Here is a 24,486-nt window from a genome sequence, read left to right on the forward strand (position 1 = left end):
ATGGCACAGATCTAGTCAATAACTCCCTGACAAGAGAACTCGCCTTCTCCCTGTGCTTTAGCTAGTGCTATGTACTGGAGCAGGGGTTACATACAGTAATTGTCTTTCTGGTTGTTAAAGTATTTGAATCTCAATTAGATTGCTCCAATTTGAGCACTTTATTTGCAAAGATCAATGAACAAAGCTAATATTTTACCAACTGTGCTAAAGATTATAACCTTTTCCCTTTCTGTAACTGAATGTAGCAAGAGATGGCAGATGAAGAGGACAAGGAGAGAGACGTGGTTGATAATCAAGGAAATGTAAGTTAGTGTGTTTCTTTCTGCTACTTTAGGCAGAGCATCTTACTGAGAGAAGTGGTGACAGTTCATAATAAATGGATCCATTGTTTGGAGCTGAATATATAAGCCTGATGCGTGTAGGCTAGGAAACAACAAACCATCACATTAAGCACCATCAGCAGTCTCAGGCTGGTAAAGAAGTAAATTTCTTCAGAGCTGTGGTGTGGGGAGCAGGCTCAGGGTATGAGATGACTTGCTGCATCCTAACGCACAGAGGATTATATCTGTTTGTCTTCTTCAAAAATATCTGTTCCCTGATTGCGCCTTGAGGAAAATAATGTGATTCCTTTTATTGATTTAGTAATATGTGATCCGACTCTCCTACCCACAGACTGCAGGAGACCCCTACATATGTCTCTCAAAGGGCCACACTCCTTTCTGGCTATCTGCAACAATACAATTAGGAAAGCAGGCTTCGTAGGGCTGCTACATCCCCTCCCAACACAGGAGGGTGTGAGGTGGCAGGAGTGGGAAGCTCATGCACTCAGCTCTGTAACTTCACCGGCATGTTGGGGAGTGTATGCTGCCACCGAGTATAGACCCGGTGCAGGTTACTCCCTTTCTGGAGCAGCAAGAAGACTGAGAGGGAAAGTGGGATTTTGCTAGTCCCAATCTCCAGGCCAACACCCTGCCCTTTTGGTTAACTAATTGGAATTAAACAGTAGCTTCCTTGCAGATTGATTAGTTCTGGGGATTGACCTGTATCGGTCACTGATTCAAATCCAGCCACATCAGGAGTGACTGAAAGTCATTGCCAGCTGATGGCTGCCTGGTCCATAACTAGTGAGGATGATGGATTTACTTTCAGCACCTCCCAACAACTGGCCAAGTGACTGTCCTTTTGTTGGTCTCTGCAGAGAGATGAAAGGTTAACTGCCGCACCCAGCTGAGCAGGGTTGATGTACAAAGGGAGGAGATGACGTAATAGGCAACACTTGCATTTTTATGCTTTGCTGCACCTGTTCTGTGTATAAACAGACTATTCGTTTCCTAGAGAAGTCTCTGTCGCCTCTTAGATCAGTCAAGAATTCAGGACAACACTTAAGTACATGCTTAACTTTAAAGTGTGGTTACATTGTATTGATTTTACTGAGAGTTAAGCACTTGCTGAAGTGCTTTCTTGAATCAAGGCCGCAAGGGGAAGTTCTACTCTGAAAAGAGGATGATGTAAAAATGGCAGCTCCTTTACCAGCAGAGCTGCCCTAAGTGTGTATTGAACTAGATCCATTCAGTTTAGTAATAATCATTGACTGCTTTTTATTCCATAGCCTTGTCGAGCTGACACAGATCTGGGAAAATGAGCTTGAGTCTATTCCATCTTATGATAGAATCATAGCAATGCAGGGCTGAAGGGACCTTGAGAACTCATCAAGTCCAGTCCCCTCACTGAGACAGGACCAAGTAAACCTAGATAATTCTTGACAGGTGTTTGTCCAACCTTTTCTTAAAAGCTCCAGTAATGGGGATTCTACAACCTTCCTGGGAAGCCTATTCCAGAGTTTAACTACCCTGAGAGCTAGAAAGCTTTTCCTAAAATATAACCTAAATCTCCCTTGCTGCAGATTAAGCCCACTGATTCTTGTCCTTCCTTCAGTGGCCATAAAGAATAATTGATCATCATCTTTTTTATAGCAGCCCTTAACATATTTGAAGACTGTTATAAGGTCTTCTCAGTCTTCTTTTGGCAAGACTAAACAACCCCAGTTTTTGTTGTCAGGTTTGCTAAACCTTTTATCATTTTAGTTGCTCCTTTTATCATTTTAGTTGGACACTCTCCAATTTGTCCTCATCTTTCTTAAAGTGTGGTGCTCAGAACTGGGCACAGTAGACCAGCTCAGGCCTCACCAGAACCAAGTAGAGCGGGACAGTTGCCTTCCTTGGCTTACATACAACAGCCCTGTCAATATACCCCAGAATAATAATATCCTTTTTCGCAACTGCATCATATTATTGACTCTCATTCAGTTGACTCAACCATAACTCCCAGATCCTTTTCAGCAGTACTATCACCTAGCCACATATTCCCCATTTTGTAGTTGTGCATTTGATTAGTCCTTCCTAAGTGTAGTACTTTGCACTTGTCTCTGTTGAAATTCTTCTTGTTGACTTCACACCGATTCTTCAATTTTTTAAGGTAATTTTGAATTATAATCCTGTCCTCCAAAGTGCTTGTGGCCCTTCCCAGGTTACTGTCATCCACAGATTTTATAAGCATACTCTCCACTCCATTATCCAAGTTAGGAATCACTGGACCCAGGACTGACCAGATGGGGCTCCACTAGAAATGCCCTCCCAGTTTGACCGTGACTTATTGATAACTATATTCTTTGAGTACAATCTTTCAACCAGATGTGTACCCACCTTATAGTAATTTCCTCTAGACCACATTTCCATAGTTTGCTTCTGAGAATGTCATGTGGGGACTGTGTCAAAAGCCTTACTAAAATCAAGATATATCATGTCTACTGCTTTCCCCCAACCACTAAGCCAGTAACCTCGCCAGTGAAGGAAATTAGATTGATTTGGCATGATTTGTTTTTGACAAATGCATGCTGGCTGTTCCTTATAGCCCTATTATCCTCTAGGTGCTTACAAATTGATTGTTTACAAATTTGTTCCAGTATCTTTCCAGGTATCAAAGTTAGGCCGATCAGTCTATAATTTCCCGGTTCCACCCCTTTTTAAGGGTAGGTGCTCTGTTTGCCCTTCTGTAGCCCTCTGGTACCTCACCCATCCTCCATGAATTCTCAAAGACAATCGCTGATGGTTGAGAGATTGCCTCAGCTAGTTAGTTCCTTAATTGACCTAGGATGAATTTCATCAGGCCCTGTTGATTTGAATACATCTAATTTATCTAAATATTCTTTCCTTTTTTGGCTTGTGCTCCTTCCCCCTTGTTAATATTAATTGTGTTGAATATCTGGTCACCATTAAGCTTTTTAGTGAAGACTTACGCAAAATAGGCATTAAACACCTCAACCTTCTTGATATCATCAGTTATTAGTTTTCCTTCCCTGCTAAGTAGAGAGACCTACATTTTACTTTGTCTTTCTCTTGCTCCTAATTTATTTAAAGAACCTCTTCTTATTGCCTATTATGTCCCTTGTCAGGTGTAACTCATTTTGTGCCTTACTGTTTCTGATTTTGTCTCTGTGTACTTGTGCTATTTTTTTATTCTCCTTCTTAGCAATTTACACACATTCCCATTTTTTGTAGAATTTGTTTTTTTTATTTTCAGGTCATTAGAGCGCTCTTGATAGAGCCATATTGGCCTCTTACTGTTACTATAAACACATCTACAATAGTTAGCTGTTTCAACAGTTATGTTTTCAGGCCTGTTCAGCAGTTGCTTGTTCAGACACGTTCTGTCTAACTTGGGCCTGCTCATAGCAGCTAAACCAAACTTACAAGCAGTTGTCTGAGTTTGTTAAAGTCTGCTGTTTTGAAGTCCATTGTCCTTAATCTGCTGCTGTCACGCCTTCCTTTCCCCAGAATCATGAAATCAACCATTTCATGATCACTTTCACCCAAATTCAATTTCATCTTCAGTTTTACAACAAATTTCTCCCTTTTTCTCAGAATCAAGTCTAAAATGGCTGTCCCCCTGCTGACTTCTCTCTCCATTTTCTTAAACAAAAAGTTGTCCCCAACTCATTCTAAGAATTTAGTGAAAATTTTGTGTTTTGCCGGATTAATTTTCCAACAGATGTCTGCGTAGTCCCACATTACTATCAGGGCCTGTGTTTTCGATATTTCTGTTATTTGTTCTAGAAATGCCTAATCCACCTCCTCTTCCTGATTTCCTTTACTGCAGATTCCCTACCATGACATCACCCCTGTTTTTTCCCTCTTATTTTGAACAGCATCAGTTCAATTGTATATTAAGTTCCAGGTCAGTTATTCCTGTGGAAAACTATTGGAGGCAATGAGGTTACATAAGGATTGCTAGGGGCCTACTATGGCCTGCCAAGGCCATATTAATGGTGAGGATGCATGTGTTGGAAAGAACCCAGCTTGACTTTCCAATTCCAGTGTGACTTAAATTCAGGGAATGTAATACCTAGAGAAACAGAACACAACTGTTAATAATAATACCAAGCTCTTATATGGTGCTTTTCATTCATAGTTCTCAAAGTGCTTTACAAATTAGGTTAGTGTCATTATCACCGTTAATCTTAAATGTTTCCATCTAAGATTTATTTTTAAGCTAATCGTGTTTTAAATGCAAAATACTGTAAGGACACCTTTTTCTAACAGTGGGAGGAATTGATCAAGGCAAATATAAAGGTTCCCACAGCAACATGACCAGTGTCCCCCATTGCACATCTCATGTGTTTTGTGGGATGCATTTTATGACATAAACAATGTATTAAGTGACACATTGAACCAGAAGAACAAAAATTTCAACTCTGTAAAAACTGTTCTAGTTAAAAACTAAGCTAGCATTTAATTAATTAGAATGAGTGCTATATTGTGCAGGTATGGAGTGGATGGTGTTGTTTTTGCAGGAGAGCAGTACTTACAGGATCTGTGCATCTAGCCAGGAGAAGGAATGCCCACTTGAGAGGACTCTGAGCTGTAGCCCTGTCAAATCTGAACGAGAAGCTTTATTAGTAGGTAAGACTCATGGTACAGTATGTCTGCTAATGGTAAGACTGTTGTAATGCTGCCATCCATGCTACATAGATTCAGACTCCATGAGAGATGCTCTCAGGAGGTATTGTAAATGCAGCTCTTCCAGTCTCAGTGTATGTGCTTCTTTCCTCAGTTTCATGGACTGCTACAATAGCAGGCCAGGGGTGAAATGCTGGTCCCACTGAAGTCCATGGCAAAGCTCCCACTGACTTAATTGGGGCCAGGATTTCACCCTTTGTGCATTGCTGACGTAGAGGTCTCATATCATGTACCTAGATCTGTTCTTGTCACACAATGACACACACTGTACACTTGATGGTGACTTTCATCTGATATATTGATATGTTATGCACCTTTAATCCCCTTGCCTGCACTCTCCCTGCTGGGCTTTTATCACTTTACCACGTGCTAAAGTACAATTGCTTTGTCACAGGTCAAGCTAGGGCCAGCATCATTCCTCTGAATCCTCATCTAGACAAGGCCACATCTGCCTCCCTGGGACATATTTTCACATTTCAAACATCTGAGCAGTTTCAAACACTCTCCATTTTTTAAAACAACCTGCTACTAAAAAGTTTCCTCCTTTCTCTCCAATTGACAGTGCTCTGAAATACAGGATAGACAATATAAAGTCCTTGACCCAGGACCATGTTTATGGTCCAAAATCTCATGGACCGTAAGTGCTCCTCCATCGTAGCAGCTGCTAAATCATGACCCACTAAACTGTTCTAGATTGTGAATTATGTTGTTAAACTACACTTGGCTTCATGCATGTCTGCAGCCTAGCACTTCCTGCTGTGAAGAACCATTAGCCTGTTCTCAGAGAAAATTGCCCACATTGGAATTGGGACACCAGGAAACATATAATGAACTTAGGTTGATAATGTGATCCCTTCCTTCTCTGCATTTGCTCTATTCACACAATAAGGTCTTAAAAAGTACTGCAGGAAAACTGAGCTCCTTGCCATGCTGATCCAGTGCTTTACTAGCTCACGCATCTGGGATGCATAATCATTGAGATTAACAACTCTTCATTTGAGGAAGGAAATCCACCACCACCACTTCAGAAGCATGCTAAAATTCAGCCAGCTGACCACTCTCCAGCTACCACCCAGCGTCGCCCATGCTGGACTAACTAACTAAGAAGTTCACCCAGGGTCAGTTGCATGACAGCCAATATCCTAGACCCCTACCAACAGTCTTCAGTCCAGTTCATGGAACAAAGACCATGCAGTGAGATGTTGTTCTCTTGACAATGAACAAGGGCCACACAGCCAGACACTCAGATAATATGACCAGAAGAGCCTTAAAGTTTTAGACTGAGCAGAACTGACTCACTTACATGATCTGATTCTTGGATCCCTTGGTGCAAAGGGGCTGGAAACTCAGCAGATCTGGCCAGCTGGAAATTCACCTGGTGTAGAGGGAGTCCACACGTGGTATATTCCAGTGTACTTAGGTGTATTCCTATGTTGTGCCCCAGCTCCCACAGTGCTCCCCTGGTATAGGGGCAATGGCCGGCTTGCCTCTGTGCCAGTTATTCCCAACTGCCCAAATGATCTGCTGGGGATGTAGCCAGCCAGGTATAAGGAAGAATATCTGTAGGGACTGATTCTGCCTTTGGCCAGACCCGGACCCAGCGGGGAGTAATTGTGATGTAAAACCTGTTTTGCTACCCATCACCCTGTGCTAAGCAGAGCTCAGTCTGCCTCCAGAATCCAGCCCTTAGATTGTATCAAGCTCAATGTTATTGGCTAATTTTAAAGGGTATTAATTTGTTAATTTCTGTTGTATTGATACTATTAATCATAACTCTGGCTTTGTCATGATTATTGCTGACAAATATTTTGATCATCAGATCAACTTGTCATCTCAGGGTAGCTCCAGAATTGAAGCTTCCGTTTAAAAGATCTGCTTCTAGACCTTATGGTGAAGAGGAACCCTTGATTACACTCTTTTTTTTTCTTCCAATATTAAATGAGATTGGTCCCAAGACCAATCTGTAACCTCCTTCCCGTCTAATAATTCACCTTTCAGCACAGCCCAATTGCTTTTTCCCCTTTAGTCAATTCCTTATCCACCTTACAATTCTTGCACTAATCCCCATTTTCTCTATTAATAATTTCTCATGTGGTAGCATGTCAAATGCTTTACTGAAGTCCAAATATATTATTTTTACTGCATTTCCCTTATCTAAAAAGTCAGTTCTTTTCTCAAAGAAGGAAATCAGGTTAGTCACCCCCTTTTCTGTTTACCTCATTAATTTAATTATTCTCTTTCACAATTTGTTCCAAAGTCTTGCTACTGAGGATAAGGACATAAGAATGGCCATTCTGGGTCAGACCAATGGTCCATCTAGCCCAGTGGCCAATGCCAGATGAAAGCTGAGATTTTGGAGCATCTGATATGGTGGTTTTGTAATTTTTCATGTCCAGCAGTTTTTGTTGGTATTTTTACATTGTTATCGCTCGTTTTAGAAATACTGAGTTTAGACATAATGATGCTGAGTCTTTCAAGTCCCCCTGCGTCTGAGACATTCCCCCCATGCTCCTCAGGAATAAATCCCACCCTCCAAATCCTAATTCCCTCTGAGCTGCCTCCTCCTTGCAAATCAATTAAAGTCAATTACCGCAGAAGATTTCCAAACTGCTTTCCTAGGGGGCAATCCCAAAGAGTTGAAGGCTGGGCTGTAGAGGACAATGTGTCTCTGGGTGGGAGACAGAATCCTAGAGCTTGGGTCTCATGGGTTTGGACTTGTTTTGCTTCTGGTGCTGTGGGCACTGCCTCACGGATATGCTGGGGGCCTGTCTACTTCATCTACCTGCTGCCTGCTTGCTCTATTGATGGTCAGGTGGTTTCTGTTCCTGTTGGCCACAGCCAGACCTGCCTTCATTTGGTTCATCAAAATGTTTGGGAACTAATTTGCATAACTGCCACTACCTCCCTCCTCTCTGTCTCCCACCCTTCTCCCCCTTTTTCTCCTTCCGCCTCTTTGAGTGTCTGTCCTCCTCATGTTGATGCAGACCCCTTGCTACACCTTATAGTGCTTCACGTTGCCCATTGCAGGAGCTTCTCAATCACTTTGAGAGTTGTCTGTATGGGACTGAGGGATATAGCTGTCTGAGTTGCTGCTCAGAGAAATGCTTTGCTCCTCATTACATTGCAGCACACAGGCCAGGATCCAGCACAGTGCGTGCAGAGAAAAGCGGTGCATGCAGACCATGCAATGTTGGTGCTCTCAGGTGAATCACAAGAATGACCCCTGTCATGTTATTTCAATAGGTATAATTTCAACATTTCTTCATGTTCACCCATTTGGAGCAAGCATAGAGTACATCTGTTCCTACTTACAGCGACTCGACGCCAAGGTAGGTGTGCTGGGGTCTCTGTCTCTCTGGGCAGACTCATATAGGGAGGAGGGTCACTTTCTATCTAGGCAGGCCTGACCCGGGAGGGTGGTTGTCTTTCTGTGTGGTTGGGCAGGGGTCTCTTACTCTTGCTTCCCAGAATCCAGGCCACCATCTGTTTACACCCCGCTCTAGCTGGTTGCTGGCAGCTTCAGCTGCCACTTCTTCCCCATCTCCAAGGACCAGCCCTGGGTGAGAGAAACTGGCCAGAATCTCCATCCCTTCTACTCCACTCCCAGCAGATCTACCAGGACCAGCTGGGGACTCCCCGTACCTTCTCCACCTTCTCACAAGAGAGACCAGGACATCTTCCCCCTTCCCCTCAAAATAGAGAGACCCAGACTGGCCAGGGACTCTCCCCCATCTCTTCTCACTGGAGAGACTGGGAATGGCTGGGACCTCTGCACCTCTCCCACCTGAAAGACCTCTCAGACCTGGCTCCGGGCTTCCCAGAACCCCAGGTCACCATCTCCTCGCACTGCCTCCTCCACCTCTTCCACTTCTGGGCTCACTCCAGAAGGTGAGATAGCAGTTTGGCGAGGACACTCATGTGAATTTGTAGTAGCATGTAGGGCTTGGTGAGGGGAGCCCACACTTGTTGAACACCTGTCCCTGCCCTAAAGACCTAGCAATCTAGGTTACAACAGAGCAGAATGATAGATGGAACAAACAAATGGAGGGGGAGAAAGGTGATGAAAATAAGAGCTAAACAAGCAAGTTGTTGCACAAGGAGCATGGATCATTTGTTCTGGCTTCTGTTTCATGCAGTATCTCTTAGCCAGTTTTTGATGTCTGGCAGTTTTTATCTCTCACTCCATGTCTTGGTTGGCTTAATAGCCTTAATAGTGAGGGACTTTGCCAATGGCTTTTGAAGGTCTAAGTGAATTATGTCTTCCTATTCTTCTCTATCCACTATTCTATTGACTTGCCTTTGTGGTCTGTCCCTGGTGTACAGTATCATGTTAATTAAGGTTGTTTTATAACTTAATTAATTTGAAGATAATTTTAATTTTTAATTTGCAGATAATTTTCCTGACTGGGAAGTATAGCTCATTCTTCTGTATTTCTCCAGGATCACTCTGATGCCTTTTCTAATGATGTATTCACTCCCCTCTAGTTCACCAGTGTAGTATCCCTTTACAGGACAGATTATGTATTTTTGATAGCAACATAATCACTTAATTCTTAATTTTCCTCGGCTCCCTTGAGAAATGCCCTCTTGTTCTTTTGTCTCATTACCATTTATTCCAGCTTTTTCTGTTCGGACATCTCAATCTCTAAGAGAGCCTCACCTTAATTACTTTGGAACAGGTATCTTCACATTATTCTCTGTGGCAAAGACTGAGGCACAGAAGTCATTTAGCTTCTCTGCAACTTCCTTATTCTCCTTGTTGTTCCCTTAATTTCCTCGTGGACCTGCTGATTCTCTTCCAGGTTTTCTGCTGCTGATTTACTGAAAGAAGTTCTTGCTATTTGTTTTTATATCTTAGGCTGTTTGCTTTTCAAATTCCATCTTGGCCTTCTCATTTCCCGCTTGTTTGCATTTTCCTCTTAGCGATGGTGGAGCTGGATACCAGCCTGGCCTGGCGGGGATGATGATTTTCTGTCCAGGCAGACAGAGGTGGATGGGAGGAGGTGAGGTTTGGAGTATCTCTCAGCTACTGAGGAGTTAGCGATGGGCTTCCCTCTGGGTAGGTAGGTCTGACCTTGTGCGTGGAGTGGGGTGACTGTTTTCTGGCCCTGCTGTGTTGGTGGTGATAGCAGGGTGTGTGAGAGCTTGATAGGCCCTGTGTGTCAGGTGCTGCCTCTTGGTAGTCAGGCCTAGTGGTTGGAGTGGAGGTTGACGCTGGATGTAGGGTCGGGACTGGGCCAAGGGTAGCGCTGGAATCAAGATCTGGGGACAGACGGAGGTCAGAACTGAGATCAGAGTCTGTAGACAAGCCACGTAGCTGGAGTCCAGTTGCAAGCCTGGGGTTGAAACTGCGTGGTCAGAGTCCAGGGACAAGCCAAGTCAGTACCACAGCTGGCATCCAGATACAGGCCAAAGGTCGAAGCTAGGTAGTCAGAGTCCAAGCATCTGGGGAGGGTCGGGAAGCAGAGGCAAGGCTGGAGGGGGGCGGTAACAGGGCTGGAGCAAGGTCAGAGCAAGGCAAGGACAAGACTGGAACAGGGCTCGGGCAGGGCCAGGGCAGGAACAGAAACAGGATAAAGAGCAGGCTGGGAGTCTCTAGAGTCTGTTCTCCTGCTGCCTCACAGTGTGGTTCCTGGCTTGGTAGGGCTGTTGCACAGACTGATCTGCAGCTCTGATAGGGTTGGGGAAATAGCTGAGCCGGGGGTTATCTGACCCAGACTTGGCTCAGGGATAGGTTGCTGTCATATGCAGTCTCTGTTGGAAGGGTAAGTCAGTGCAGCTGAGTGGTGACTTACCTCGTCTCCCTTGGACAGACGCATGTTGAGCACTGTGGAGTTATACTACAGCTTGCTGCTCAGTAAGTGTTTGCGTAGACATGCCCTGAGAGTCCAAGATGCCCACTTCCTGGATGTCGTCCAAATTATGGTAAAGTCACATCAAGCCCAGGGAGATAACAGCCCAAGCTCTGTAACTTTTACAAGATGATTCTGTCACAGATCCACAGGGTCTGGTCTATGTTCCAGCTAATAACCAACCAGACCTTTGGGAGTGACCCCTCTTATGGTGTCAATGCTCTCCATGAGAATATGCAGCCGCAGCAGGCAGCCTTCTCAAAACAAGGCGACAGTATATTAGGCACCTGGCTACGGAATCTGAAAGTCCTTAGGTTAGCAAAGAGAAACAAAAGTTAAGACAGAGTTCAGCCTGGCTAATGCCAGGCCAGAGCTCCCTGGAGCCATGCTGCCACTGAAGCCATCTTGATTTCCTCTCTCTGTCTCTGTGCCTTTGTCACCCTGTCCCAGGTGAGTGTGTGATTCTCTGCAAAGGCGAACTCTGAGCCCAGCCACTTTACACCTTTCCCGTTTGTTCTCCAAGAGGTGAGGGGAAAATCACCTTCCTCTTGGTTGTTGGTTGGTAGATGTGAACAGGGTAGCCATTGGGATTCCTGTTGTCTTTCCGGACCCTCCCTTGATATGGGTCAGTTTCAGCCAGTCCTTTAATGACGAATTCATACAACACCAGAAAGTTATATGACACAAACAGCAAGCTCCAAGAGCATCCTTTAACCCTTTACATTCCATGCATAGCAATGCAAAACACAGAGAGAAACTGAAGCATGCATAGGAGTCATAAAAATATCACCAAAGTTCCCACTTCATCAAACATAGACACATGCTAAATCTCTCAAAGAAATCTTTCAATCAGCGTAGCCAATCCAAGTGCCTCCTTCACACCAGTGTCCCTTAAACTTTTCAGCTTGGCAGGCACTAATTCAAAACATTTTCATAACCCCTTTACATTTATTGTTTTCATAGTAAGAATATAAAAGCCTCTGTAATGTGTGTTTGGGAGGTTGATAGAGAATATTCAACCTTGAAGGGAAAGGGAGTGGGGGAGCCAGATTTTCTTTGCTTTAGATTGTAATACAGTATCTAATGTCTCATGTCCCCCTGATTGCCTTTCTGTGACCCTCCTGGGATGCCATAACCCTCTGGTTGAGACGCACTGCTTCACAGGAAAGGCCATAGAGCCTAGCTCACGAGTGCCATCAACCAAACCAACAGAGACAGGTGAAGTGATATTTTCAAGGCCACACAGGTCAGCGGCAGAGCTAGGACCAGAACTCCTAATATATCACTCCATAAGAAGATAGCTGGAGAGTGAATCCTGAACTACAGTTCTCCCAGCCCTGAAATGTGCTATTTTGTGCTAACCTAAGGGCTTCCCAGTGCTGCATTCCAGTTGACTAATAAACCCTACTCTTGTTTTGAAGAGGCTGCAAATACTTACTGAGGTGCATGGATCTCTGAAGAGTGTAAAAGTCTCTGAACAGGAGTCTTTCTCAGTTGAACTTACTGGGCAGAACTCATGGTGTGAAACAGCAGTGCTGGAGCCCAGAAGCTCAGTCTCGGAGGTGTTGAAGCTGTTTGCCCTGCTCTTAAGGAAGGGTGGGACCCCTTGGGGGTCTGCATACTGAAGGGGTTCCTCCAGGGTCTGTTTAAAAGCTGGGACATAGAACAAGTCCTGTGGATCCGTGACAGAGAGCAGCAATATGTGTTTCAACCTCTGGATTTTCCAAAGACTGATATTTGTAACATAAAAACAAAATTTTGTGGGGGACAAAGCAGAAACTAGTTCATCCAAGTATAATAGAAAAGCAACAAATAAAGTAGGGTTTGATTTGCAGTTCCACTTTGAAGGGACTGTCTGTGCTGTGATTGTTTAGTGTCTCTCTAGAACTCCATTTGATGGTTAAGTGGTTACCCAACTGTCACAGACAAGCACCTCCAGTAGATGCACATCGAGATGTGACTTGAATATTTTGCATGTCTGTGATTCCTCTCCCCCTTCAGAAGATGTTCTTGAATCCATGGCAACATTAATTTGCATTTTGTTTCTATTTGAATCCATTATTTCAAGTCCCATAATTAAGTAATGAGAATAGGTTTTTTTCCTCCTCTTTTTAGTATTCCTTATGTCTGCAGCCATCCCTCCTCAAACTGTGATGACAACACATCTTATAACTTAACCAGGAGCAGGCTGGGTCACCATTAGCACTTGGATGGGAGACCTCGGGAAACCCTAAATACAGCAGAAGGTGGTGTTTGTGCCTGGGGTCAGCATTTACAAAACTGCAAACATGTAGCTAGAGAGTTGGGATTCTCAAGCCAGAAGTCAATTTTCAGTGAAAGTTTCACTTCTTTCCTACAGATTTGTCCCAGTGAAGTGGAAGTTCTGATGAGCAGACTGCAGCACACCTTCAAACAAGAGCTGAGTGGAGTTGGGGCTAGCCTGGAGAAAAGGTGGAAATTTTGTGGCTTTGATGGACTGAAAATGACTTGACTTTTCAGCTTGATTGGCTTTGGACATTGAAAATAATCACAGAATATGTACCTCAGACAAACCTAGGATGTTACTGTAACCTACATATACAGTGGTTTCCATGAATAAATTATAAATACTTTTATGGACTATCCCATGACTGAAATCACAGATGTAAAATAGCACCTAGCAGGAGACTCATGGAAGAAATTCAAATGAATCTTGGGTGCTGTAACATTTTTGTTCAGTTGTCTTCTGTCTTGTACTTAAGTACTGTTCAACCTGTTCTATGAACAAAGTCTTTGCTACTGTTTGACTTTTTGATATATTTTAAACCTAGCTAACTAGCTAATGTTTTGACAATTTGTATGCGTTTTGTGTCCCCAGTCTCTCTCACCCTGCATGTTTTTGCTGTTGAGAGCAGCCATACACTGTAATTTGGAATAACAAAAAAGAGACTTTCTGGCTTCTAGCATTAACGGAAGGGGAAAAATCAGTATTTTCTACATTTATATGCTAGAAATTCTACACATTTTAAAAGAGAAGAGGAGGTTTATATGACTTTGCAAAATGCTTATGAGCCTAAAGGTCACTTACTTTACAAAGCTATTTTCTCTACTGTATCAGATACGAGACTTTTTCAGATTTAAAAGCAAACCTAGATTAAAGCCAGTGTCATGGCAGCAGCACAGTGTGACATGTGTCCACGCTGTGCGGAATCATTTTGTAAATAATCTGATTTTAAAGGGGAAGGGTATTTAATTTTCTATACATCTGGGAAACAAGAGTCCTAGTAAATGACTGTATTTTAATAGTGACCTCTCCTTTGGGTTTACCATTGTCTGTCTTTCGTTGCCTTTCTCTTGCTGAACTGTGGAAGAACTGCTGCTGCAAGTGTCATAAACAGCATTTCCCTCCTCCTGAATGTTTCTAAAGAGTAGATCTGTGTATTCATAGCAAACTTGAACTGCTCAAACCATGAACTGGGATTCCTGAGACATGGGGAGACATGAGACCACAACCTCCACTTACAAACAGTGCCTATGGCACACATGTCCTGCCAGACACCGCCCCATTGGCATGGTTGTGTGTCCCGTATCATTTCCTGTGGAGATGGAGACAACTAACGGAACCGTTCTCTTCAGATCTGCTCTGTGAGATTCAGGCTGCGTTGGCCTGTGGTGCTTTGGGGTGTGGGTCACTTGCTCTCACGAGTCCTGGTGCTTGTGCTGACTAAGCAGAAAGCAGGTGGAAAGCATTTCAGGGAACCCCTTTGTAAATGCCCTTGTCACAGCTGTTGAAAGTTGTATTTTTAAAAAATAAATCTTTTTTACATCCTAGTTTTGTCTTTGTAAATTTCTTGATTCCTGTTTTACTTATTCCCTACCTAGGAATAATAGAATAATAGAAATGTAGTACTGGAAGGGACCTCAATAGGTTGTCTAGTCCAGTACCCTGCACTGAGGCAGGACTAATTATTATCTAGACCATCCGTGACAGATGTTTGTCCAACATGTTCTTAAAAACCTCCAGTGACAGAAATTCCACAACCTCCCCAGATAATTTCTGTCAATGCTTAATTACCCTGACGATTAGGAAGTTTTTCCTAATGTCTAACCCATGGTTCTCAACCTGCGGCCCACGGGCTTAATGCAGCCCAATTAGCTCACAGCTGCAGCTCAGCTGGGTGTTTAAAAAAAAATCTGGCCCCTGGCTGCCCTGCGCCTTGAACCGGGATCAGACCCCTGGCTGTCCAGCCCCTTGCGCTGGGCTCAGGCACCTGGCTGCCCAGCCCCCCCTCTGGGGTCTGGGTCCCTGCTTCCCGGCCCCCCATTGCAGGGTCCGGATCCCAGCTGCCCAGCCCCGCGCCTGGGGTTCTGCTCCTGGTCCTGCTCTGTGGAGGGGTCTCTGGGTGGGGGTGCTGGACATAGGATTTTTTTTTGACGGGGGGAGCGCTGTCGTTCTCAGTCTGCGGCGCACAATGATAAATAGGTTGAGAACCACTGGTCTAACCTAACTTTTCCTTGCTGCAGTTAAATTTAAATTTATTTCTTTTCCTATCCTCAGTGGATAAGGAGAAAATGTTTTCACTCTCCTCCTTAAAATAATTTTTTACATCCTTGAAGACTGTTATCATGCCCTCCCTCAGTCTTCTCTTCTCCAGACTAAACAAACCCAGTTTTTTCAGTCTTTCCTCATAGGTCATGTTTTCTAGACTTTTAATAATTTTTGTTGCTCTCCTCTGAATCTTCTCCAATATGTCCACATTTTTCCCAAAATGTGGTGCCCGGAACTGGACACAGTACTCCGGTTGAGGCCTTATATGTGCTGAGTAGAGTGGAAGAATTACTTCTTGTGTTTGGTTTACAACACTACTGCTAATACATCCCAGAATGATGTTTGCTTCTTTTGCAACAGTGTTACACTGTTGACTCATATTTAGCTTGGTGTCCACTATGATCCCCAGATCCTTTTCTGCAGTATTTCTTTCTTCCTACGTAATCATTTCCCACTTTGTATTTATGCAATTGATGACTCCTTCCTAAGGATAGTACTTTGCATTTGTCCTTACTGAATTTCATCCTGTTACTTCAGACCATTTCTCCAGTTTTTCAAGATAATTTTGAATTCTAATCCTGTTCCCCAAAGTACTTGGTATCATTCACAAATTTTTAAAGTGCTCTCTAAGCTATTATCCAAACCACTTATGAACATATTGAATAGAACTGGCCCTACGACACATCCCTGTGGGACCCCACTTGATATGCCCTTCCAGCTTGACTGTGAACATTGACAACTACTCTGAACACACTTTTCCAACCAGTTGTGTACCCATTTTACAGTAGGTTAGTGTATATTTCCCTACTTTGCTTATGAGAAGGTCATGTGAGAGTATCAAAAGCCTTACTAAAGTCGAGATACATCACATCTGCTGCTTCCCCCCCTATCCACAAGGCTTGTTGCTCTGGCATAGAATGATATTGGGTTGGTTTGACATGATTTGTTCTTGACAAATCCATGTTGTTTGTTACTTATCTTATTCTAGGTGCTTACAAATTGTTTGATTATTTACTCCAGTGTCTTTCCGGGTACTGAAGTTAAGCTGCTGACTGGTGTATAATTCTCTGGGTTGTCCTTATTCCCCTTTATATAGCTAGGTACTATGTTTGCTCTTTTCCAGTCCTCTAGGATCTTTCCTGTCCTCCATGAGTTCTTAAAGATAATCATTAATAGGTCAGAGATCTCTTCATCCAGACGGAGCAGGCTACAGGATGTCCTGGATCTCAGAGCAGTCTTCCCTGGGATGCATGGCCAGGACTCAGGAGCACCTCCATGCCTGGAACCCAAGTACAAAGCTCCATCACTGATTGGTTTGGTTTCTGTGAACATGTGTGTGGCTGATCAGGCTAATCTGAGCTTTGCATGGTTTGTGGCACGCTGAACAAAAGCAGCAGGCATGCTACCGTTGTGAGATTTACGCTGTTGGTGCTTCTACTCTGCCTCTGCTCATAGACTGTAGCTCCAGTAGGGATGGAACTTCACCAGGCAGAATGATCGTGAGCGAGATCTTCCCAAAATCTTCTAGGTCAGCGTTGAAATGCCTCAAGGATAACTTGAAGGAGTCTTCGAAGTGTTTCTTCTGGCCTCCCTGAGAGCGCTTTCCCTCCTTTAGCTCACCATAAAATAGCTTCTTTGGCCATCACTCATCTGACATTCTGGTGGCATGGCCTGTCCATCTCATCTGTGATTTCATCAACAGAATGTGGATGCTTGGAATGTCTGCCATTATGAGAACCGAAGCGCCTGGAACCTGGTGTTGCCATCTGATCCTCATCAGTTTCCTCAGACAGCCCATGTGAAAGTGATTCAGTTTCACAGCATGGCATCTGTACACCATCCAGGTTTCACATGCATAACTCAGAGTTGGCAACACGATGGCTTTGTAGACCTTCAATTTTGTTTGTAGACTGATACATCTGCGCTCCCACACATTTGTATGTAGTCTGCCAAAGGCCACACTTGCTTTGGCAATTCTGGTGTTGGTTTCATCGTTGTTGTGAACTGCACGTGACAGTGTACTGCCGAGGTAGGTGAACTTGTCCATTGCCTGGAGGGCTTGGCCATTCACTGTGTTAGGAGGCTCTACATAAAGCTTTCCTGGTGCAGGCTGTCACATCACTCCTGTCGTCTTGATGTTGATTGTGAGACCAAAAGTGTCACAAGCTGAAGCTCTTCCTGGAATTTGCTAACTTTTATAGGAACTTCATCTCCAGGTTTTTATGCCAAATCACCCCACTGACAGCACTGCTCCACAAAAGCACTGCCTTCACCTGGTCTCCAGGGAGAAATGGCAGGAAATAGAACAATTAGCATTTTAGCAAATACTAGTGGGGGTAGAAAAAGCATGGAGCTTCCTTCACCACCAGACTCCATGTATTTTTCCTCACTGTTTGAATGAACCTTGCTTTGAGGGGTAACCTTCAGAAGAGTCCACTTGAAAGGGTCATTGGACTGTAAAAGAAAGGGGCAGAAAATCCCAAGTTTTCTCTTTTTCACCTAAGAAGAAAAAGGCACCAGCACCTTTGGGTCTCTGGGAGAGATCCTGACCATCTTGCTGGAAGATTGTTGATGAGAAAGGCCATCTTAAGCAAAGCCTTCAACCAAAACTAGATTTATATCAAGATTTAGACTTCGAGATGTATGTTTTCACTTTTATTTGCTTGTAACCATTTCTAACTTTATCTCTTATACTTGAATTCACTTAAAATACTTTCTTCTTTTGCTAATAAACTTGTTTTATTTTTAATTTAAACTGTTCAGGAGAGGGCTGGACAGTGAAGAACACATGGTTGTAGGACAATCGGGGACTGGGAGGATGACTGTTGGGGTCATCCTGTATGTAGTAACCAATGCTGCTGGAAGCCAGAGTGTGGCTGGTGTGTTGCTGGCAAGCTGCTTGGATCAGAGCTGTTGGATCAGGGCTGCAGCTACACACAGACACCCAGGGTGTGACCTGCATGCAGGTAGGCTGGTTGTGAGCAGTGCAAGTTGGGAGATAGTGAAGCAAAGCATTGTGAGGCACCCAGGGTTACAAAGCATATGGTGACACAACCCCTCACTGGTCTGGATTGCACCCCAGAATGTGACACCCACAAACTGATGGTCAGTCTGAATGAGTGAATCAAGTGTTAGATTGTGGGGAGGGATAGCTCAGTGGTTTGAGCATTGGCCTGCTAAACCCAGGGTTGTGAGTTCAATCCTTGAGGGGGCCCTTTAGGGATCTGGGGCAAAAATTGGGGATTGGTCCTGCTTTGAGCAGGGGGTTGGGCTAGATGATCTTGTGAGGTCCCTTCCAACCCTGATAGTCTATGATTCTATAACAACACTTGTGCTACTTCAAGATTTCCACCAGGACAACTGGTTGAGCCTCCTACCCCAAGCAGAATTTGCTTACAACAACACTGGCCACATCCTCACTGGGCAGAATCCGTTCTATGCAATCTGTGGCTTCCACCCCCATCTGTATCCAGCCATATCCATCCACTCTACCAATCCCATGGCTGCTGACTCAGTGCTCTGGATTCATGAGTTCCAAGAAGAACTCAAGGCACAGGTGGAAAAGAAAGATTCCAAGCGGTATACTGACTGCCAGTGCAAGGAAGGACCGGCATTCGCTGTCAGGCAAAAAGTGGCTCTCAGCCCAAAACTTCCACACCAACCAGCTGTATTATAAAATGGATTACCATATTCCATCAGCTAGGTAATCAACTCAACGCCCGTGAGGCTTAAGTCACCCAGATCCCTCAAATTACAGCTAGAGTTTCACATGTCCTTGCTAAAACCCTACTGTCAAGGCTGATTCCTCACTCTGGCACTTCAAGTGCAGAAGGTGGGGTCCACAAGGATTTTAAAAATTAATACTGGCCACTCCAGGCTGGTATTAAACTCCCAAGGTCATAGCTTCTCTCTGACCTTGGATGGGTAGATGCTGCCACCACCCAAGTGCAAGCCCCCCCCCCCCACACACACACACACACTTTAAGAGAACCCAGAAAGGCATACTTGGGGAATTTCTTCCTGTGGGGTACCCTCAAGCCCTTCCCCCTCCCCCCCTCCCCCCCGCCCCCGGGAAGAGCTGAGAAAGAAGAACAAAGGAAATCAGCTGTTGCCACCACCTTATTAAGCAACATATGCACAAACCTCTTAGGACACCAAAAATCCAATCCTGTTCTTAAAAAAGGTAAATTTTATTAAAAACAAAAAAGAAAGAAAATACATCTGGAACTTAGGCCTTTGCTAGATTTAAAAAGCCCAATTGCAAAAATTAAGCATCAAGATAGCTCTCTTGAGGTTCAGCTTAAAGGTTACGAGCAAAACAAAAGCATCTGGGGTTAGCACAGAGGAGTCCACAAGCCAATAAGAAATAACCTTAATTGCATCTTCCTAGACATTCCTTGATTTACTTATATAATTGAGGTTTCAGATAAGTAGGGTTGAGGTATGATTTGATGTTTTTTCATATCTGGTTTTAAAGCTTTTTACAGCATAGCTCCAGCCCTGTCCTGCTCTGTCCCCTCTCTCCAGAGAACAACAACAGACAGAGGGAAGTTTTTTTCCCAATTTAAAAAAGTTCTAGCCCTCCCATTGGCTCTTTTGGTCAGGTGCCCACTCCCTTTCTTTTACTTATGGGCTTTTTTAACCCTTTACAGGTAAAGCAAGTAGAGAATAACTACTAACAGGGATTTTGTAGCTGGCTCGGTGCCCATAAAAGGGAGCTCCTCCCCACACTTCATTTATCACACCTAAATTGACAACACCTCCACTCACTGAGCTCAACCACTGTCACCTCTGGCATGGATGCAAACTCACGACTAGTATGAGGTCCATGGGATACTGGATTTGAAAATCAAACTTGGCTCCCTCTGATACTTTGTAGACTGGGAGAGCTATGGGGCAGGCAAGCGATCCCAGGTCAATGGCCCTAGCCTTGTGACAGCCTTTGACACAGCCTACCCAGGCAAACAGTACCCCTGGAGGGACAATGTAAGGCCCAGTGGGTCTCAAACCTGTGCCTGCCAAGCTATCAGGCATCAGACAATGCCATGCGGCCACCCAGCAGCCATGGTAATCAGCTCACACTCCACTAGTCACAATTCGCTGTGGATGCAGACCCTGGGAAGTCACACCTCAAGGGGTCTGACAGGCAGCAGCCTCATGGCTCCTCACCCTAAATAAACCCAAGGGACATTCCAGGAAGAGTGTAGGCAACAGTGTAGATCTCCGATAGCTGCTCTGACCATTCCTGCTCCTGAACTCCTGGCTTTGACTTTGGCTTCATTAGGACCTTGCCTCCTGACCCGGATTCTGAAACCTGACTTTGGACTCCAATCCTCGGTACTGACCCTGGCTTGGAACTTGAGTATGAACTCCTCTCAGCCTCAGATTTGACCCTGTTCTGACCCTTGATCCTGACTGCCCTTGTCTGGATCCTGGCACCAATAAGGTGTATGAGGTGTTCAAATGATTCCTTCCAATGTGCATTATATTGCCTTTGTTAATGCAGTGTCCTGAGGAATATTTGTTTCCTCAGAAATGAATTGAGGACTATAATCATACCTGATTTCTTCAGGTCATTCATACACAGATAACAAATTAAGTAATGCTTCCTCAAATTTAACATCAGACGGGTCTCACTGTGCGCTCCTATGAACACCAGGAATAAACATCAACCACAACAACTGCATCTATTTGCTTACTCTGTCAAAGGGCAGCATTTGCTGCAATTTTTCCTGGTGGCATTTAGGTGCTACTGGTGAGCAGCATTCAGCCCAGCAGCAGCAGCCATCAAGCAGAGTGAGAGCTACACCATTCTCCAAGGCTCTGATCCAACTCCCACTAAAATCAATGGGAAATCCCCCCTTGACTTTAATAGGACAGGATCAAGCCCCAGGTCAGCACGTTCAGGTCCAAATTTTCAGAGGTGGCCAGTGGTTTCAGATACCCTGCTAGAGACACCTTGGGCCTGATCTTCAGACGTGCTTAAAACTCTTTAGAAGTGGAGGTCAATAGAAGGAGAGAAAGGTTTAGAAAGTAAGGAACCGTACAGAGAGGGCACTGCTGTTCATCCGCTCTCATAAACCTTGCAAGAAGAAGGGGACGTTCCAGCAGTGAAAGGCAGCTCATTAAAACTGACGAAAGAGAATACTATTTGCCCAGTAGGACAGTGGAATTCTCTGCCAGAAGAGATCACTGAAGCCAAGAGTTTAACAGGGCTAAAAATAAAACAAGGGTTAAATATTTCTAAGGCTCGATGTTTACATTAGAGAGGCAAAAATAGAAGGGCTGTAACCCCTCCTGTGTCAGGGCATTAGCTGATGTGCGACTGAGAGGGCGAGGGAAGCAGTTATCCTGTCATTATCCAGGCTGCACTTCGCACTGAAGCAGTTGTTACAGGCCATTGTTGGAGAGAAGTGAGGGCACTTTGGTCTGATCCATGTGGCAAAGCATACTGCTCAGTACTGATGCAAAAATGGTCATTGATAGAAAGATAACTTATGAGCATTTGATGTTATTGCAAGCTTGTCTTTTGTTTTCATTGGATTTTATGAGCTAATGACTCTTGTGTTCATGCACAGGATGTTCGTAGTAGTTCACATGTTTATGTTCTTGGATGTTCATGTTGTGAAATAGTAGGATAGATTGCGAATTCCATGCTAGGAATTCCCTTGTAGAAAACGCAGCTTTCTGTCAACCAGTGATAGGTGTCAAAAGCATCATAGGATGAGACCTCCTCAGCCAGGAAACCCGATTTATCCCATCTAAGTGTGTTTGCACAGACCCTTGAATCCAGCTTTATAACTTCTATTTTGCTTCAACAGTCTGTTATTTATCTGTATATTCAGATATGATCTATAAGAATATAGATCATATCTGAATACATAGATAAATGTCAGTTATGGTAGTCTCTGTCTTGCATAGAGTATTTGAGAGGAGTCTTTGTGATTGTAAGTTTACTGCAAATGGTACGTTATAAATGTCAGAAAGGCAAACAGCCAACACGTGTCTTCTGGAGAGCAGAACTTCCATCTGTGGAAGACATCAATGTGATACAGACACAACCTATAAAAAATAAATAGCTTGGGGTATCTATGTCCTGATGGAGAAGGCTGGCTTTGTAAAAGAATATTAAAAACTTCTTCTCTACGAAGATCCAAGTAGGAGTGATGTTTATAGACTTATATTACCAAAGCCATAAAACCTTAGCCAGGGCCCCTTTGTGCTTCCTTTCAACCCCACTCCCCTTGGCTTTTGCCTCTCTTCAAAGACAAAGCATTGAGTTTTGAACCCACACAGAGAAGTGTATGTATTGAAATGGATTTCTTGTATAAACTGTCTACAGTCTTTGTCCGTCTGAACTTTAAGGAGACCATTTATAGTTGGGACATATTTTATAGAAGTTCTTGGTTACTTCTTACCTCATGCTTCTGTTTTATGGCAAAAACCTTTCTTTATTCCTTGCTTGTTTAAGATGACATGAACCTCTTTTGGGATATTTTTTTAATAAGTATTGTGTATCTAAACGCATGCCCTTCATATGGTAACTCCCAGATATTATTATTCTGTGAATAGTGAGATATTTTATGTACAAATATGGAAGCAAATGGCCTTGCTATGAATAGTTACTAACATAAGAATCTACTGGGATATTACAATGCTATGTTTAGTAATTTTTTCCTGTTAAACACTAGTTTGTTTAGACTGTGAACTTCTGGAAAGGAGAGATCAGCTAACCTTGGTTAACAGAGTGAGAATGGAATTTCATCTCAATCTAAGTGTTTTTGACTTTCATTAATTTGCCTGTCTTAAGGCCACCCCTTAAAGTGAGTTGGTGGGATTGTATGTAACATCGCTATTTTAAATGAATAATTTATTGAACAACTTCTTTTAAGGAACTGACTTAAAAACTGTCTTCATTTTCACAGGGCTCAATTAAGATTATTTATCTCTGTCCATTGACAAACTGTTTAGGTTATCCACGAAAAACCAAACAGGATTCACTGACCAGTAAACAAAGCTCTTCCGCCCTTTCATGAACTGTTTAGCTCCTTTTAATACACTGAGCTACAACTCACCATTGATACGGGGGAATAACATGCATTGGAGCCTCCCCCAATAGAATGGACCCACTCTCTAAGGTGCAGTCTCTGCTGAAAGAGCTCCACAGGTAGACGCTCAGAGGAGACTGTGACTGAAGGTGACCCTTGTTGTTGGCGTCCTTGTGTTCTGTTTTTGTTTGGTTTTTTTCCTTTTTCTTTCTTAAGAAGTTATTCACAGTTACTTTGAGTAGATATTTGTCTTTAATCATGGTGTCCCCCGAGGCTTAGTAAGAATGCCATGTCTCTGAAGTACTGTAGGTCACGCGCACAATTGATTGTTGCGGTTTGGCCCTACCTTTTCTTGTTTCTCTAGACCATAATATTTCGTAATTTAGGGGATAGAATTACTCAGTACTCAACACCCTAAAACACCCCTTTCTCATCTACACGAGATCTCCGTTCATTCCATTTGAATGGGTGCTGCAGCTGCTCTGCCTCTCTGAGAATCAGGCCCAGTTTATCTAAAGCTGAACACCCCAAAGAACGAGTTCACTGTTTTGAGTCTCATTTCGGGGGGACTTTGCTAGTTACTGTGCCTTTTTTTAGACTACCTGTGTGCCCCTTTCATTGAGTTTAGACTCATTGAACACTCTACATGAATAACTGTATTGCAGTCGGCCCAGCCCCATTGTGCTAGGAGCTGTACAGACCTAAAACAGGGATCTGGGCAAACTTTCTAATAGCATTTAGGAATGTAGGGTCCTAAATCACTTGACTTTCAATCAAAGATAGGCTCCTAAACCCCAGATTTTCAAAAGTACTTATGTGCCTAAAGATGCAGACAGGCTCCTAGTGGGATTTCAGCGGGAGTCAGGCCCCTAATCTGTCAGGTACCTTTGACAATCCCACTAGGTCCTATGTGCATTTTTAGGTGCATCAATGCCTTTGAAAATCTGGCCATAAATCGCAATTAAAAATGCTTCTTAGACTCTGTGACACTAAGCACCCCTGTATTCACACCCTACACACTATTGTAGTAATCTTTGTACAGA

General features: G+C 43.7%; 1 protein-coding gene across 5 annotated transcripts in view; it reads left to right on the top strand.

The window, feature by feature from the left end:
- The window catches only part of ENOX2 (ecto-NOX disulfide-thiol exchanger 2), a 138,260-nt gene extending 123,583 nt beyond the window's left edge, over nucleotides 1-14,677 (top strand). For all 5 annotated transcript variants that reach the window (XM_084639940.1, XM_084639938.1, XM_084639939.1 and 2 more), the window contains 4 exons: nucleotides 246-302; nucleotides 4,850-4,958; nucleotides 8,259-8,344; nucleotides 13,227-14,677. In XM_084639940.1, coding sequence (XP_084496066.1) covers nucleotides 246-302; nucleotides 4,850-4,958; nucleotides 8,259-8,344; nucleotides 13,227-13,358 — 384 coding nt within the window. In that variant the 3' untranslated portion in view covers nucleotides 13,359-14,677. The remainder of the gene's footprint in view (nucleotides 1-245; nucleotides 303-4,849; nucleotides 4,959-8,258; nucleotides 8,345-13,226) is intronic.
- The last annotated feature ends 9,809 nt before the right edge of the window (nucleotides 14,678-24,486 follow it).

The sequence above is a fragment of the Lepidochelys olivacea genome (genome assembly GCF_965140295.1).
Source record: "Lepidochelys olivacea isolate rLepOli2 genome assembly, chromosome: 9".
Taxonomy (NCBI): Eukaryota; Metazoa; Chordata; order Testudines; family Cheloniidae; genus Lepidochelys; species Lepidochelys olivacea.